The following is a 19,324-nucleotide window of genomic DNA, read 5'->3' on the forward strand; positions in this document are numbered from 1 at the left end:
CCTTGGGGGAAAAAGCCTCTGACACATAATCAATTCCTCTCATTTTGTACACCTCTATCAGGGCACCTCTCATCCTCCGTCCACCTTTCATTAGTGGCTCCTTGGGCATTTCAGTATTTTGTTGTTTGATAGGGGCATTAAGAGTAGCTGCCATGCCGTGTTTGAAGTAGCATGTGGTAAAACTAGAGAAGATGAACTCCCTTCAAGAGCATTAATGAACCTGATGTGTGACTCTTGAGTTAATCTCAGTTGTGATGGTAATTATCGGTGTTAAATGGAGTACGGAGTAATGAAGTGGTGCAATGACAGTTGTTAACTGGAATGATTAGGTGCTGAGTAAAGGTACCAGAAGATAACTCGTGTCCATACTACATAACAAGAATTGTTTTATGGCTTTGGATCAGAAAAGGATGGTAATAAGGAGTGATCTGATACAGATGCAGAGTAAATTTTTAACGTTTTTCTAAATGTCTCAAAATGCTTCACGTTCACTCAATTACTTGTGCATTATACCTACTCTGAATAAGTGTGGCTTTTCAATATTGTAAAATTATATTCCAAGTAATGGTTTTTTGGTAGAGTGCTGAATGAACATGCACAAGGTCTATAGGAGATGCAGAGTGATGTATGTGATATTTGTTTGACAGCTTGCATAAAATTCTACTTTAAAATTCATTGGGCTACAAGTGCAAATAGATTTTAACAAGAGCTGATAGCTGATTCAACATCTAAAGCAGGCATTCCCAACCTTTTTTTAAATGCCATGGACCCTTGCCATCACTGAGGGTTTGTGGATGCCAGGTTGGGAACCTCCAATCTAAAGGGTCTGAGCATATCTGGGTACCTGCTGAAAAGTTTGAGGAATTCGCCAAAGATTCATTTATTATTAAAATGTTCTTGTCCAGATAGCCACAAGACTAAGGACGAAAGGAAGAGTGTGATCAACCCCCAAATCCTCACTTTCCACACAAAAAAGTGAACAAAAATGGAGCAGATACATTAGCCGCCAAAATCCCTCACCCCCCATACAAAAAAAAGATAAAGATTGGGTAAAAACACAGAATATTAAAAAAAAACTAATACTGGGGTGGGGGGGGGGGGGGTCTTTAGTCCAAGTTCACATCCAAATTGTAGAAAACCTGGGTAACATTCTCCAGGCCCAACGGCAGGCTGTCCCGCTCGGGTCGCAGAGAGACCCTCAGCGATCAGAAGGCAAGCAACCAGCATTCATCTTCCACATTTCAATCTCCCTTGTCGCTTAAAGGGTTCGCAGCCAGCCCACGCTTGCCACCTCTGCCTCTCGGAGACTGCAGAGTGCTGGAACACTCAAATGATCTCCCAAGCTGCAAATCACAGGCTCCAACAGTTGCAGAAACACATTCAAGATGAAAAAAACAAATGTGAAAGATAAAACATCCAGAAGATGTAGATGAAGGAGCATTGTGCACAGGTGCCTTCTTGACAGGATTTGGTCTTTTCTGTGTACCAATCATTTATGGCAGGTCAGTCTTATGATTTAGTGCTAACAATTAAGAGGAACAAAGAACAATATTTGAAATGGATAGTCTCACTCAAACTGAGATCAATATGATTTATTTAGGTACGTGACAAGGCAGAATGTTTCAACATCCACGCATTTGTTTATAACTTCCATACCCGTCAGAAAAAAATACGTTATTGGTTTATTGGAGGGACTTGTGTTGATGTTTAACATGGCCTTTGGGGACAAATTTTAAAACTCAGGCTAATTCTTAACATGATTCTTTGTTCCTAAAATATTTGCTGATTGCAACGGGCTAAAGTTGCATAAAACACTGAGACTCTTCATGCAAGAGAGTGGGATAGGTGCAGTAGTGAAGTGATCTTGTTATTTTATTCTGTGAAAGATATCTCACTAAACTCCTTTATGCTTTAGTCAAAATTTCCTTTTTGGTAAATTCATTTATTTTCTAATTATTACCCAGGAACCCAGATGTTAGATTTCAAGCATTTAAACAGTCTTCAATTTGTAATCCCCAAATTAAGACTGATGGGAATAAATATATATAACTGCCTAATAAGAAAGTAACCTTATTTTAGTGTCTTGATTTGTGTATTAACTTCAAAATGAAATGGCATGCCATAATTTGATAAATTCTGACTTAATGGCATTAAGAACAGCTTGACATATTCTAATGAAGTTTAATTTCTCAAGTGAATTTTAACAGGGATAAGTTGTTTTAATAGTCCTTGCTATCTTGAGGCAAATGCAATATTAAGAAGACTAGATCCTTAGGCCGATTTTCTGACTGGAAATGCTTCAGTCATTGCGATGAAGCAATTTTAATGATTAATTGTGTATCAACTCTGTTTGGACACTATGCTGCTTAACTGGGGCAGGACCCTGTTGCTGAACAGGTTCTAACTAGCAGCATGGACTTGTGTGGCCATAGACACTTCCATTGTGCTTAGAGCGAACAGATTTTAAATAGTACCAGTTCCATTCAAAAAGCAGTGGATCTTGTCACTGATAATTGGCGAGAAATTAGCAATAAGACGTTTCAGAACCAGCATGGTTTCAGGAGTTCTGCTTTGAAGATGCCAGATACACCTGGGAATGAAAATGAAGCTATTTCACTACTTCAAGTCAGGAACTACGGAAAATTTGAAGGTATCAACAATCATCTTGAATGCTACAATAAAAATGAAGATTTGGATGATGCGCTCATCTAAAACATTGTATGAAAGCAATCTGTTATCTGCATGAGGTGTTGGTTTGATTTTGTTCACTTGCATCAAAAGAACATACACATATATGCATTCCTCCATTGATAACTGTTAGTAATTGTTAGTTTTATAATAGTGTAGTGGTTTTGGTAGTCTTCTCATTTGTTCTGTATTTTATTTAAATGCATAAATTGTTACTCAGTTAAATGGTAGTTTCTCTTTTATATACCATAACTATTTTCATGAAACTTTGGCTAATTGGGACAACCACTTAATTGGCCAAAATGTACTGGTCCATATGTATCCCAATTAACCAGAATCCCATGTATGACAATGTGGAAAGGGGGAATAAAAGGGTTAATTTTCAGGCTGTCTGAAACCAGTGAGGGAGTTAATAGGGATCACTCCTGAGCCCTTAGCTATTTGCTGTTTCTTTTAATAACCTGGACTTGTTACATGCTGTACTTCTGCCAGAATTTGTTGATAATAAAAAGCTAGATGCGAAGGTGAGTTGTTGAAAGGACAGAATCTGCAACACATTATAGGCAGTTCAAGCAAGTAGACAAGCTGGTGGTTAGATTATACAATTTGGTATGAAGAATAGTAAAACAATTTGCTAAACATTGAGAACATGGCAAATTCTGATACAGAACAGTGCTGCAAGAAAACAGAAAATGAACCTGTCAGCTAAAGAAAATCAGCATTTTTAAGCAAGGTTGCTGTCAATTTGTGATTGCTCTTTTACCTCTGGTTAAGTTGCCTTGACCTTGGAGGAGTAATTCTAATAAATATTGTTTGACAATTGGTATTGCATGTTAATGCTCTCCACTGTTCAGTCTTGCGATGTCATTTTGTTTCAGGTTTTGGAAAAGTTGGGAAAATCTTTTTAAGCAGAGGGTTTCTGCCATGTAAATGGAGATAATTATGATGACAGAAAACTTGTTAATTCCATTTCTGTGAAAATAATACCTTAAAAAGGTATAAGCTCCGACTGAGCCAGAAGATGCCCAGGCATGCAACATCTGTAGTTCTTTCATTAGGAGGTAGCCTTATCTGACATTTTAGGTCATTCATGAATTTAATACATGGTGAGGCAAGGCAGAATAAGCTTCTACCAGATGTCTGGTTTTGACTAAACCAGAACATTTTCCCTAAATCCCAATCTCTAAAGTGGAAAATCAAGCATGCCATAACACCAAGTCATAACCATTACTTTGTCTGGCAAATATTCCTGAATCTGAGATAGGTGGACCTCGGCCTGTGCATGGTACATGGTTAGAAAACATTGAAAAATATAACCATTCAGCAATTGTTAGAGATAACCAGTGGAAGTATTTTAGGCAGATAGATTTTTCACCTGTATTACTGAATCCATCTGATATATTAAAATTATTTACTTTCCAGGCTGCAGGTGAGAAATATGAGCTTGCGGCAACATCAGAAAATGCCAAGCGGACAAAGAAAGACAAGAAGTCAAAAAAGTCTGCGGATATGGATGATCTTAAGAAAGAAGTTGCATTGGTACATATACTTTGCCCACTTTTGAGTTCCTTGATTCATTTGAAAAATATTTGGGATTATCTAATGCTCAGTTTTCATGTTCCAGGATGATCATAAACTGAGCCTGGATGAGCTCCACCAGAAATATGGGACCGACCTGACACGGGTAAGTGTGCTTCATTGGTTCCGAGGCAACAAAGTTTAAAATTCTCTCATCTCTCTACCTGATCTCCTATCTTCAATTTCTGTAAGCTTTTCCATTATTTAACATCCTTATTATTTTTTGTGTATCTTATTCCTCCCTTGTCCACTGCAGTCTGCCAATTTTGTACTACCATTACCAGAAGTCCCTTCTACAAATCCAATGCTGCTGCTTCTGAGAAGCGCTGCTGCTACTTATTTCAAGATATTATCACTCCTTTGTGACTGTCTTGTGTGAATCTATTTATATTTATAATTCTGTGAAGTGCTTTGTAATACTTTTCTACACTTGAATCTGTTATCAATCTTGTGAAGTATTTTGTTTTTCTTGTGTTGTCTTTCATGCATGTTTAGCATTCTATGTGAATTGATGTTGAAGCTTCTCAAAAGGTTGCACTCATTCAAGATTCATGATTGTTGCTACAGGTCCAGTGCAGCATTAAAACAACACAATGGGGAAAAAAAAGTTATACAGGCTGATTATATATACACATAGTATATATTTAGTGGTGGTGGGGTGGCTTATTGGATAGAGTTGATCAACTGGATTGCTTGGGGAGTGGGTTTGTAACTGTTTGAGTCTAGTGGTCCTGGTGTGGTTACTACATACACTCTTCCCTGATGGGAGAGGGGCACAATCCAAAAACAGGGTGGGTGAACATTCATGATATTGCTAGCCCCAGTGTGTAATATATGTATACACACACAATTGTACTTCTCGTCAATACTGAGTGCACCATTTAAACAATCACAGTCTAGATTCAAACAAGTATGTGAACCTCTGGGGTAATGCCTTCTACAAAACCTATTTGGAGTCAGGTGTTCCAATCAATGGGATAAGATTGGAGGTGTCCTGCCCTATATTAAAAGAAAGACATTCAAAATCAGGTTATTGACAGTGCCCACACCTCTCAAGAATATCTGTTCGTGTACCATGCCTTGATCAAAGTAACTTTCAGAGGACCTTAAAAGAAGAATTGTAGTGATGCATGAAGCTGGAAAAGACTACAAAAGCATTTCTAAAGACTAAAGATTACTAAAGCATTTCTAAAGATGTGGCCATCAGACCACAGCGAGAAATTGTCTACAAATGGGGGAAATTCAGTACTGTTGCTATTCTCCCTGGGTGTGGCAACCTGCAAAGATCACACCAAGAGCATAATGTGCAATGCCGAAGGAGGTAAAAGAACCCAAGGGTAACAGCAAAAGACCTGCAGAAACCTTTAGAACTTGCTAAAGTCTCTGTTCATGTGTCTACTATAAGAAAAACACTGAAAAAGAATGGTGTTCATGGAAGGACATCAAAGAGGAAACCACTGCTCTCCATAAAAAGATATTGGTGCATGTCTTAGTTTGCAAAAAGCCACCTGGATATTCCACAACACTTTTAGGTCAATGTTCTGTGGACAGATGAGACAAAAGTTGAACTTTTTGGCTTGTTACGAACCCTGTAACTGGGTGTCTTACCAGCAAAGATAGGAGTATCCGTTAAGTCTGATTATACTATTTTTAACCGTATTTATTAATAAAAATACACAAAAATAATATCAATGCAAATATACAGATAATATACGTCATCAATACTAAACCTAAAAGTGCGGGTATAATAATAAGAAATAAGCTCTATCGTTGTCTAGGGGATAATGAATTGTCCGATGGAAATATAAAGTTCAGTTCAGGTCATACAGGCTGCAGTCGTTGCTGATCACCATGTGGCAATTATTGGAGAGAGAGAGAGAGAGAGAAAAACTTGCCGACTTTCCTTGTTACGATCTTGATCCGTATCCGTCCTTTAGCTAGACTGTTCCGTGGAGGGCTCGTCACCCAGGCAAGGATGGACACACACACAAGCCCCCCACCGGTCTCATACGTTTCTCCTGGTGTGTCTGAGGGGTGTTCCCCAGACCCTACTTTTATCCTCACTCACGGGGTCTCAGATGTCAATCAGGTTGGGATGATGCAATCCCTCAACCAGACCACTCTGGTTGCCCCCTTAGGGGTTTCAATGAATAGTACAGTACTCAATACACAATTCCTCCTTCAAGAGACAATAGCAGTAATCCCTCTCTTTGTCAATAGGAGACATTCCACCTTGTTGTTGTTTTCTGCGTTGTCTATAACAACTGCCTTTGCTGTGATCCTGCGTCTCTCTCTCTCTCTCTCTCTCTCATTACTGACATGATGTGTATCTCTCTCATTTCCTGGGTATCAGACCCGAAATAATAGCGATTTTGCGATTCTCAAAAAGTGGGGGGGGGGGGGGGGGCGACTTTGCTCCCTTCATTCATAACAGGCAGAAATCACACTGCTATATTTGGAGGATAAAGGGCACCGCCCACCAACACCAGAATTACATCTCAACTGTGGAAGGAGCATTATAGTTTGGGGCTGCTTTACTGTCTCAGTGCATGTGCAGCTTACATTGTTGAGGGAAGAATGAATTCCAAATTGTATCAGCACACTTTACAGCAGAATGTCAGGATAGTGGTCCGTCACATGAAGCCTAATAGAAGTTGGATAATACAACAAGAGAATGATCTGAAAGACAAGTAAATCAACAACAGGATGGTTTAAAAAGAAGAAAATTTGTGTTTTAGAATGGCCAAGTAGAAGTCTAGTCCTTAACCCAATTGAGAAGCTGGGGCATGACCTGACCACGTATGGTATCCCAGAAATATTGATGAACTGAAACTGTTTTGTACGGAGGAATGGTCTAAAATAACTCCCCCATTGTGCAAGTCTAATAGCTACAGGAAATGTTTGGAGGTTATTGCTGCTAAAGGAAGTTCTACCAGTTATTAAATACAAGGGTTCACATACTTTTCCCAACCTGGACTGTGAATGATTAAACAATGTGTTCAATGAAGACATGAAAAGTACAGTTGTTTGTATTAATTTAGGCAGATTGTGTTTGTCTATTATTATGACTTTGATGAAGATCAGACCACATTTTGTGAGTAATTAATACAGAAAACCAGGCAAAGGGTTCACAAAAGTGTGTGTGTGTATGTATGTATACTTTTATTTTGAAATCCATTTTTAGTTAGAGTTCTATAAGTCTTTATAAGGGTCATATAACTTGTAGGCAGTATATTTCTGAATATATAATCCAGTCTTGCAAATGTGATTTTAGTGATTACTATTACCTAAAACTTGATGACCTTCTAATTTCTTCCCATGTGTCATTTGTGCAAATATCAATTTATTTCACTATGGAAAGCCATCAGTTGGGCATTTGCCCCCCTTTCCTAATAATTAGACATGATTTTTTACAACATTGGCTTGTTAATTGGAGGACATTGTGTAGTATTTTCCCATATTTACAACTGAGCAAGGTTAGTATTGTGTACTTTAAAGACAGTTTGGTGTGTTGAGCTTACCCAGAAGACAGTTAATTAAATATATCATACAATCACAGTTGGTTGTTGTCTGAGCAAAGAGGTTTTCACATATGAGAGACCTACCTCAAAGTATTCCTTTATCTCAGGTTGAACTGGGCGATCTGGCATTGTGATTGTTAGATGATGTAATTTCTAGGTGAGTTGGATAAAAACAAAACTTGCCTTCATTGTCAAATAAAGTTGTTTTGTTTAGTCCCAAGGAAGTTAGTCCAGATAATGCTGTTCATGCAGTGAAGGCATAGTTAAGGGTAATTTGATCCACACTGAACAGGAGAACAAACTTTCAGCAGTTTCTGTATTGAGTAACATTTCCTATCTAATGACTTTTCACATTTCACAATCTATATTGCTGATGATTTCCTGCTCAATCCTGCAGTTTCTTTTTCCAGAAAAAAATAAATCTGATTTCTTTTGTTAACTTGTAAAATGGTAGCTGTTTTCACTTGTTTTTATCATTGCAAATCTTGCATGGATCTGCATTAATAGTGACAAAGGGCATTGTATCACATCTATCATCTTGGCATAATTTTGTAGTGTTTTATAAAATATGATTCATAACCTAGGACAAATATTAACATTTCACTTAGTTAAATGCCAGCAACATTTGATTGCCTTGGTACATTAGGATCCAGATGGGAAAATTCTTCAATGTCTTCTACACAGGCAGCAGGTGTTTTTTGTAACCCCCCTCAGCTACCTCCATAGAGAAAAAATGTCTTTTCTGCAGCACTAGGTTTAGGTGTACTGATTATTACCAGTCAGTCAAATCCCTCTTATCTGGAGACAAAAGGAAACACAGATGCTGGAATATGGGGGAACAACTGGTCTGCTAGAGGGACTCAGTAGATCAAACATCTGTGGAAGTATATGGGGGGGGGGGTGAGAATTGTTGTTTCATGTTTAAATCCAGAATTAGAACAAAAGATTGAGAGACAAGGTGGCCAGATTAAAGAGAAGAGGGGGAAGGTTGAGATTGGGGCCAGTATGATTGGTGGAAGGAGGAGTGAAGGATGATGGACTGATAGACCATGTAGGGTAAGAATTGAGTTGGGAGTCAGAGCCAGGTGGTAATAGGTGGAAGCAGATGATGTCAAAAAGAGGGCAGATAGCCCCAGGTGGGGGAGGGGAGGGTGAAAGAAACAGCTGCTGATGGATAAGTGGGAACGCGGTGCTGGAATCTGGTAAAGATGATGAAAGCCATTACAGGAGAGGTGAGGGGCAGATGGAGGAGGGGATTAGTTGGGTGAAATATGTGGGTAATTGGCAGATGGGCATGGAAAAGTAGATAAAGATAGTGGTTGATTGGGGGGCATGGTTATGGGAAATGGGACAAAGATGGAAGGAGCGGTGGATGGGAAGGGGGTAGAGAAACACAGAACATAGGGTTTACTGAAACTGGAAAATCAGTGTTTCTGTCATCGAATTCACTAGCCATGGAAAAGCTAAAGCAGGTATCAGTGTAAAACCATAAGATGTGGGAGCAGAATTAGGCCTTTCAGCCCATCGAGTCAGCTGCACCCTTCTATCATGGCTGGTCCTAGATCCCATTTAACCCCAATCACCTGCATTCTCGCTAGATCCCTTAATGTCTTGATCAATCAGGAAGTAATCAACTTCTGCTTTCAACATACCCACGGATTTGGCCTCAACCGCATTCTGTGGCGGAGCATTCCACCTATTCACTACTCTCCTTAATCTCCTTACTTCTGAAAGGTTGCCCCTTAATTTTGTGTCTGTGCCCTCTAGATCTGGATACCCCCACCAGAGCAAATGTTCTTTCTACATCCACCTTGTGTAGTCCTTTCAATATTCGGTAGGTTTCAATAAAATCTCCATGCATTCTTCTAAATTCCAGTGAGTACAGGCCCAAAGCTGCCTCGTGTGTTAACCCCTTCATTCCTGGAATCATCCTTGTGAACCTCTGGACTCTCCAATGATAACACATCCTTTCTGAGATACGGGGCCCAACACTGTTGACAATACAAGTGGCCCGACTAGTATCTTAAAAAGCTTCAGCATTATCAACTTGTTTTTATATTCTATTTCCCTTGAAATAAATCAACATTGCTTTTGCCTACTTTAACAGACTCAAACTGTGAAATAACCTTTTGGGAGTCTTGCATGAGGAGTCCCAAATCCCTTTGCACCCCTGATATTTAAACCTTCTCCCCATTTAGATAACAGTCTGCATTATTGTTCCTTTTACCAAAATGCATTATTATACTTTTCCCAACACTTTTCCATCTGCTACTTTTTTATAGCACTGGAGCTCCTGTGGAAAATGTTCTGTTACCGCCAGCCAGCAGAGTAAAAAGCCCCAAATCTAACCCAAGGTGGCAAATTTGTAGCACTAAAACATTTGAGTTTGGACAACTTGACTAAGGCCTCTGTTCTTGGTGGTCATCCTATGATATTCTTGCATTCAACTTGTCATTGTGGTTATTTTTAATGGTTGCAATTGATTGTTAAATCTCAGGTACATCCTGGAGGATTATACGGTTATGTGTCCATGTAATTTTGTTCATGGATTGTATGACCACACATTATCTCATTTAACGTGAGATACATTAGTGTACCTCTAGAACTGCCTGTCGTCGCTGTCTGATTTACAATCCAAAGCCATTCTAGCCAAGTCCCTCTGATCAGGTAGCAGTTCTGACATGTTTTTCTAGAGATGAATCCTGGCAGCAACTACCTCATAGTCTTTCACTGATTTGTGTGTGTGTCCGTGCACATTTTCATTGGTTCACTTGCATTCCACATGGACAGGCAGTTGTCCTCGTGTCTCAAGCCAGGAAGTGATTTTATGTAACTAATATTAGATTTGTATTATTTTACCATCTTGGCATTGATAAAAATGAATCTTGAAAATTTCAGAAGCATGATAGGGGCAACTTGTCTGTGGGTTTATAGAAAAGTACAAGAATCTGAAATTTCATCTGAAAAATAAAGATTGAACATGTGCTTGGAGAATACATGACACAAGTTCTCCCTGAGATACGAATGGCTGACATATAGACTGCATGTACATACAAACAAACTTTTGGGAGATTGAGATGGACAAGGGCGGATTTGCTGGCTGCCGTGGGGCACAGGCTTCTTCTGCTAGATATCAACAGGGCATTTTCATGAGCTTTGTTCTTCCTTCCCACCCAAGCCACAACTGTTTCGCCAAGCAGAGCTGGGAGTGCTTAGCATGCTCACCCACCGAGTCACTGAAGCCAGCTGGTGGTAGTTCTTCCCATGCCTGTGCAGCTGTTTCTATGGTGTCCTCCATACTTTTTGATCCTTTCCTACTTTCAGACAATTAGGGTTACAATCAGTTCTCAGGATTTGTAGAAATAGGACATCATGCAAATGCATAGTATTTCTGTTTCTAAAAATAGGTCAAAATATCTATTAAAGAATTGGATTTGCGTACTTAATATTTTTAATTTTTTGTTTATCATTTTGAAAATTTTTCTGCATATAGTTTTCCAGGATATATTTGTGGTGACATAACCTTCTGAGTTGATGTATGAAAAAAGTTTACTGGAGTATTTAGTGGGCATTTGGAATTCTAGTAAAGCAGTATGTCACAGTCAATGAAAAGGAATAAGTATTAAACATTAAAAAGTTTAAAATATGAAAGACAATTGCTGTTCATTTATTTTAGGGTCTCAGTACTACTCGTGCTAATGAGATTCTTGCTCGTGATGGCCCCAATGCACTAACGCCTCCGCCCACAACTCCGGAGTGGGTGAAGTTCTGTAAGCAGCTCTTTGGTGGCTTCTCAATCCTCCTGTGGATTGGTGCAATTCTTTGCTTTTTGGCCTACAGTATTCAAGCTGCAACTGCAGAGAATCCAGCAAATGATAACGTGAGTTGTGCTTTATTTTTAATCCCTGAAGTTGATATTTTCTTGTGGTTATTAAGTTGGTGACTTCTATACGTACTTGGTGATTTTTGCAGTTATACCTCGGAATTGTGTTGTCTACTGTGGTCATAATAACTGGCTGCTTCTCATACTACCAAGAAGCTAAGAGCTCAAGAATCATGGATTCTTTCAAGAACATGGTACCCCAGGTGAGGCTTGCCATAATGCAGTAATGTAGATATAAAATCTATAGCAAATTAGTGCCTGCAATGATATTTTGGTTTGGTTTATCATCGCTAGCAAGCCCTGGTCATCAGAGATGGAGAGAAAAGCCTTATTAATGCTGAGCATGTGGTTCTTGGAGATCTGGTAGAGGTAAAAGGTGGCGACCGTATTCCTGCAGACTTACGAATAATCTCTGCACATGGTTGCAAGGTATGTATAATTAATGCATTATATGAATTAACTGATAGGTGACACATCATTTGTGTTGATTTTGATTACATGCTGTTCCCTGTCTCCTTGGTGAAGGTTTTAGCACAATTTTCTTCAGTGAAGTTTTACTGCCTTGATTGAATTGGACAGGTTGCTTTTCATACAGTTATAATTATTTACCTTGTGTTTATGCTAATTACTATCTCAGAGATGCAGAGAAAGTAGCATCCACAAAAGCATGTTGCAGAGTAACCTAGCTGTTGCATATCTTCAAAAGCTTATAATGCAACAGAACCCAGAATAAGTACTATTGTTCACTTGTCTAAAAAGATTGAGTTCGGTGATTCCTTTTTCAAAGAGGATGTCGATCATCATGGCACTGCTGAGATGTGAAACTTCGGAAAAAAGTATCTGGCTTCAGAACAAGAGAAAATCTGCCAATGCTGGGAATCAAAGTAATACACACAAAATGCTGTAGTTATACACATCTATGGATGCTGCCTGGCCTGCTGAGTTCCTCCAGCGTTTGTGTATTTCAATCTGCCCTCAGGAATTTGGTGAGGAGTGGGAAGCAATTAGATGAGGGAGGAAAGAATAAAATGAAAATTTTGTCAATGATCTAATTGACCCTTTAATCAAATTTAGATTATCTAAATTTTGCATAGGAAATGCCATAAATAGAGAAGATCATGATTGATTTTGAATTGGGGAGATGACCAGTCCATATAATATCAGGTTCAGAAAACTAAGTATTATTTGCTTTATTCCTAATGTGCTGAATCTATGGTATTCTTTAGAATGGACAAACCATTAATCAAACAGGCTCCAAATTGATTGAGTTCAAAGTGGAGGGTTTCTATATTGAGCTACAGGATTCCTCTCTTGTATCCAGAGGAAATGTGCGCAGCCGCAGGAATGTACTAACTCCACAAATACAGTGCTAAAGGTCAAGATTGAACATTAGTCATGGACCTGTGTGTAGAAGTAACTTTTGCTGTGTTCCGCTGCCTTTTAAAGATAGATTTTACTTGCTTGTGGCAGGAGTCTGTGGTAAATTTTAACCCATAAAGTGATTGACAGTGTAGACCATTGTATTACCTTTTTCCAGCTGTACATCTGATTATCTGATAAACTACATATGTTCTGTTTGGTTAAGGAATGTGCAACAAATTATGTTATGCATTTGCCCTGTTTAAAAAAAAATAAAAAAATAGAGCATATTAAGTTTGTTAAACGACATAAATTTGGGTTCAAATTAACAAGCCTGTTGCATAAAACTAGATATAATCCTGTCCAAAAACTAAGACTATTTAAAAAATTTTCTTTTAGGTGGACAATTCTTCATTAACAGGAGAATCTGAACCTCAGACTAGATCTCCTGAATGTTCCAGTGATAATCCCCTGGAGACTCGAAACATTGCGTTCTTTTCAACCAATTGTGTTGAAGGTATAACTGAATTTTGTTGAGTGACTTCAAAATTTCTTGTTAGATTTGAGTCGATCATTATAGGTTCAAGCCACACTGAGATGTAAACGCAATCTGGTTTAATGCTGTAGAAAGCAGTGTGATTGTAGCGTGTACTTATGGGGGCTCTTCAAAAAAAAAAAGCCATGCTCTGTTTCTATTTGCACTGACCAAAGCTCATCTTTCCACTAACTAGTCAAATTAAGGTGATAATTTATCAACATTGATGATCATAGGAGCTTGTGCTTTTGAACTTCAGGAGCACTAGTCTGACATTGTGGAAAGCTTTTAAGACTTTGGCAGCATGGAAACTGGCCCCAGGCCTATCTTGTCTATGCTGACTGTTTTTTGAAAGGCATTGCATAAATGGGAATTTTTTTCATAAAGCAATAATGTCACATTTGTTATTTTAGGTACTGCTCGAGGTGTTGTTATCAATACGGGTGATCGTACTGTTATGGGGAGAATTGCAACTTTAGCATCTGGGTTGGAGGTTGGACAGACTCCAATTTCTATTGAGATTGAGCATTTCATCCACATCATCACTGGAGTAGCAGTCTTCCTTGGTGTGTCCTTCTTCATTCTCTCACTCATCTTGGGATACAGCTGGCTGGAAGCAGTCATCTTCTTGATTGGAATCATTGTCGCTAATGTACCAGAGGGATTGCTTGCTACTGTGACGGTATGTGATGGCATTGCATTTTCATTTTTGTTCAGCTAAGTTTTTGGTTGACCTATTGTGGAATCTGGCTATTTATATCTCATTCATCATTCTGAATGTAGAAGAAATTGGAAAATACGCCAGTGATTCCAGGGAAATGTGATTGGCATGGTACTATGTTATTTGAAGGAAAATGTCTTTGAAGGCTAAGCAATTTATATTAGTTCTGTCATATTTTATTCTCTTCTTCTTGAAGCAATCGGTAGTGAAATTGATCAACAAGCACTGTAATTGATAGATTATCATATCGCTAGCCACTGCAATAGTCAATCAGTTTTGTCTTGTTTCCAGGTATGTCTAACCCTGACGGCTAAACGTATGGCACGGAAGAACTGCCTGGTGAAGAATCTTGAAGCTGTTGAGACACTAGGATCCACCTCCACCATCTGCTCAGACAAAACTGGGACATTAACACAAAATCGAATGACTGTTGCTCACATGTGGTTTGACAACCAGGTCCATGAAGCTGATACAACTGAAAACCAGAGTGGTAAAGAAAACTTTTTGGCTGGATGAAACTACCGTTTTTGGCTACATATCATGAAGGAGACCTTTATAATATTTACTTGTGACTTTTATTTTTTAAATATTCATGAGACATAGGTACAAGTGTTTAATTTGGGAAATCTGTAGTTTGGAGAAAGAAATGACTTGGCTGTCCCTTTTTGTCAAATCTAGCCAGTTATATAGGTAAATTTTTGACAAGTTTGAAATATACAGTTGTAATTGATTACACAAAGCACAATTAGAAAGTTGGTAACGGAAGATGAAGAGAAGCTTGCAGATATTGCTTAAGCTAGCCTGAGATATCAGTAAGGCAATTAGGTAATGCAGTTTACCAATATCTACTGTTCATGACAGATGAATTAATTCTTCTCCCCATCCCCTTACCTTTTTCAATGTTTTTTTGGTATTCGTGTGAACTAGCTTAACTTGCAGATATAGAGACAGGGATTGGACTCATACTGCATATAAGCAGGTTCATGGTCCCTATGCTGCAGTCAGATATCCGTCTGATATAATCACTATTTTACCTTTCTGCAGTCCCATCAACTGAATTATCTCTATCCTATCCTCCACAACATTGATTCTCATGCCACTCACATTAGATGGGGGCAATTTGCAGTTGCCAAATTATCTCCCAACCAGCATGTCTTTGACTTGTGGGAGAAAATCCATACGGTCACAGGGAAAATGTATTTTCATAGACAGGATGGAACTTGGAATTCTGGCAGCATGAGGAAGTATTATGTTAGCCTGACGTCAGTGGTGGGAAAGATGCTGGAGTCAATTATAAAAGAGGAAATTACGATACATTTGGATAGCAGTAGAAGGATCAGTCCGAGTCAGCATGGATTTATGAATGGAAAATCATGCTTGACTAATCTTCTGGAGTTTTTTTGAGGATGTAACTATGAAAATGGACAAGGGAGAGCCAGTGGATGTAGTGTACCTGAACTTCCAGAAAGCTTTTGTTAAAGTCCCACATAGGAGATTAGTGGGCAAACAGGGCACATGGTATTGGGGGCAGAGTACTGACATGGATTGAAAATTGGCTGGCTGACAGGAAACAAAGAGTAGCGATTAACGGGTCCCTTTTGGAATGGCAGGCTGTGACCAATGGGGTACCGCAAGGTTCGGTGCTGGGACCGCAGCTGTTTACAATGTACATTAATGATTTAGATGAAGGGATTAAAAGTAACATTAGCAAATCTGCCAATGACTCAAAGCTGGGTGGCAGTGTGAAATGTCAGGAGGATGTTATGAGAATGCAGGGTGACTTGGACAGGTTGAGTGAGTGGGCAAATGTATGGCAGATGCAGTTTAATGTGGATAAATGTGAGGTTATCCACTTTGGTGGCAAGAACAGGAAGGCAGATTACTAAGTAGAGTCAAGTTAGGAAAAGGGGAAGTACAACGAGATCTAGGTGTTCTTGTAAATCAGTCAATGAAAGCAAGCATGCAGGTACAGCAGGCAGTGAAGAACGTTAATGGCATGCTGGCCTTTATAACAAGAGGAATTGAGTATAGGAGTAGAGGTCCTGCAGCTGTACAGGGCCCTGGTGAGACCCGACCTGGGGTATTGTGTGCAGTTTTGGTCTCCAAGTTTGAGGAAGGACATTCTTGCTATTGAGGGAGTGCAGCGTAGGTTCACAAGGTTAATTCCCGGAATGGCGGGACTGTCATATGTTGAAAGATTGGAGCGACTGGGCTTGTATACACCGGAATTTAGAAGGATGAGAGGGGATCTGATTGAAACATATAAGATTATTAAGGGATTGGACACACTGGAGGCAGGAAGCATGTTCCCACTGATGGGTGAGTCCAGAAATAGAAGCCACAGTTTAAGAATAAGAGGTAGGCCATTTAGAACAGAGATGCGGAAAAACTTCTTCACCCAGAGAGCGGTGGATATGTGGAATGCTCTGCCCCAGAAGGCAGTGGAGACCGTCTCTAGATGCATTCAAGAGAGAGTTAGATAGAGCTCTTATAGATAGCGGGGTCAAGGGATATGGGGAGAGGGCAGGAACAGGGTGCTGATTGTGTATGATCAGCCATGATCACAGTGAATGGCGGTACTGGCTAGAAGGGCCGAATGGCCTACGCCTGCACCTACTGTCTATTGTCTATTGTATAACAAATGACTGCTGTACACGGCCACCCATAGAGAGACTTCGATTCATTTTGACTAGTCTCCTTGTCAAAACCTTTATTTAGTTAATATTTTTAAAGTTATAGAAATTAAAAGGGTGCAGCACTGCAAAAGTCTTGGGCATGCTTGCTTTATTATATATGTAAAATTTATGTATATTAAATATATTATTTATGCCCAAGACTTTTACACAGTACTGTAGTGTACAGTTTGAACACTGGGGAAATGTGAAGGCACAGAAACCACCTTACCTATGTTTGACCTTCACAGGTGTTTCTTTTGACAAGTCTTCTCCAACTTGGGCTGCACTTTCCCGCATTGCTGCACTGTGCAACCGGGCAGTCTTCCAGGCAGGACAAGAAAATGTGCCAATCTTGAAGGTGAGCTCAATTTTGTGTGTGGACTCCAATCAGATTGGTCTTGTGATGATGGTGATAGAAATTTTGTGGTATTGACTGCAGAATTAAACCATGGCAGTTTCTGTAAAAGCTTATTCAGAAACTTGGGTGCCAGAAGAAGGAGAATCAAATTTGGGAAAAGAAATGCCAGGATCTAAATTAAGATATAATGGTGTATCCTTGGTCACTACACCCACAACAGACAAAATAGTAATGCATATGTATGTTTTCCATGCTGTACAAGGGTTTTTGGAGATATTTAAATATTAAAGCCTTGAGGTCGTAACCATATCCTGAAATTATTTATTACATTTCAGTCTAAGACTAATGCTGACCTTGGAGCATCTGAGTACTTCAGTTAGAGTTTTGCTCATCACTGTCGAATGCCAATGTATATTGTAGGTAAACCAGTCATTATTAATTTTAATTATTGTTTTCATTCAGAGAAGTGTTGCTGGAGATGCCTCTGAATCTGCTCTCTTGAAGTGTATTGAGTTGTGTTGTGGATCGGTTCAGCAAATGAGGTCACGCAACCCGAAAATTGTGGAAATACCATTCAACTCCACCAACAAATATCAGGTAAATGGAGATTCCACAAAGCTGAGCACAGGAAAACTAGTAGAATGAAAGGAGGCCAGTAACCATTTGAGAATGGATCTGCACAGAATCAGTATTTCTTACTTTTTAAGAGCAAGATGTTGATACCATTTCATTAGCATCTTAGAAGATCTAGTTGAGAATAGCATCTCCAAATGAGAAATCCTTAGCAAATCGTTGCTGGGATGTGGTGTCTATTTGGATTCAACTTTAGATGAATAATTTCAAAAAAATTCAAGCTGGTTCCAGTCTGGTAATAGTTCACAAAAACACAAAACAGCAATTTAAGAATAAAATGGTTTTTCTCATAGTCTACCTCTGTTTAGTTCTTTCTCAATAATTCCATAAGCATTATATAAGAGACTACTTCTGGTTTAAATTCTTTTCTGATCTGGAAACTTATTGAATAGAAAGATGCTGGAAACAATAAGCAAGTCAGGCAGCATCCATGTGAAAAGAAATGGGTAACATTTTGGTCAAAAACCCTTCATCAGAACTCAAATGCAGTCAAAAGAAGCTGGTAAGTTTGCAGATTGGGAGGAAAGGGGGATGTTTATATTGAGATAAAGTTATAAATGAGGTTTTGTCCATGAGTGAATGGGAACAGTGGATAGGCCAGTAATCCTATTTAACAATCCTCCATTCCTTTGTTCTATCCTGTAGTTGTTCCTGTGCACTTATTGATCAGCTAACACTGTTTACCCCTCATCCATGTGATTACTCCAGTTACAACCTATCAGAGATGTTGCTCTCCCTAGAGCTTGACAGACTCCTTGTCAGTTCTGGTGAAGCACTTCAACCTGAAACATTGACCCTGCTTCTCTTCCCACTGTCATTGAGACTGTTTTGTTCTAATAATTTTGTCTTTAGTTATCCATACATGAGAATGAAAAAGGTGACAGCCGCTACCTGTTGGTGATGAAGGGAGCACCAGAACGGATCCTAGACCGCTGCTCCACTATCCTTCTAAATGGCGAAGATAAACCGTTGACTGAGGAAATGAAGGACGCTTTCCAGAATGCTTACTTGGAACTCGGTGGCTTGGGAGAGAGAGTGTTAGGTGAGCATTGAAATCTCAGTCTGATGATGAAACCTGACCAACTAGGGCATTTAGATTCTGTAAATTATCTGATCTAGAAACAGTGATTTTCATAGAACATATTTGAGTTCACAAACATTGCCTTGGGGTAGGAAATCTGCTGCTCTTATCTGATCTAGCCTGTGTGTGAGTACAGACCCTCCACTCAGGGCTAACCATTTAGTTGGATAAAAAGCTTTTCCATTAAGTTATAAGAATAAAAATGGATGAATCACCTGCACTGAGTTCAGTGTCTGATTGCTTCCAGCCCTCTCCACTCTGAGAGCATCTAAATTGATATCCTACGCACTAG

At 39.2% G+C, this 19,324-nt stretch overlaps 1 protein-coding gene across 1 annotated transcript in view; it reads left to right on the forward strand.

Annotated features, from left to right (window-relative positions):
* LOC140727744 (sodium/potassium-transporting ATPase subunit alpha) overlaps positions 1-19,324 on the forward strand; it is a 50,180-nt gene that overhangs the window by 13,753 nt on the left and 17,103 nt on the right. The window contains exons 2-12 of the mRNA XM_073045453.1: positions 4,111-4,227; positions 4,313-4,372; positions 11,464-11,667; positions 11,760-11,873; positions 11,965-12,099; positions 13,429-13,546; positions 13,978-14,246; positions 14,577-14,775; positions 17,209-17,318; positions 17,781-17,915; positions 18,804-18,993. Coding sequence (XP_072901554.1) covers positions 4,111-4,227; positions 4,313-4,372; positions 11,464-11,667; positions 11,760-11,873; positions 11,965-12,099; positions 13,429-13,546; positions 13,978-14,246; positions 14,577-14,775; positions 17,209-17,318; positions 17,781-17,915; positions 18,804-18,993 — 1,651 coding nt within the window. The remainder of the gene's footprint in view (positions 1-4,110; positions 4,228-4,312; positions 4,373-11,463; positions 11,668-11,759; positions 11,874-11,964; positions 12,100-13,428; positions 13,547-13,977; positions 14,247-14,576; positions 14,776-17,208; positions 17,319-17,780; positions 17,916-18,803; positions 18,994-19,324) is intronic.

Source organism: Hemitrygon akajei, chromosome 5, assembly GCF_048418815.1.
Source record: "Hemitrygon akajei chromosome 5, sHemAka1.3, whole genome shotgun sequence".
NCBI lineage: Eukaryota > Metazoa > Chordata > Chondrichthyes > Myliobatiformes > Dasyatidae > Hemitrygon > Hemitrygon akajei.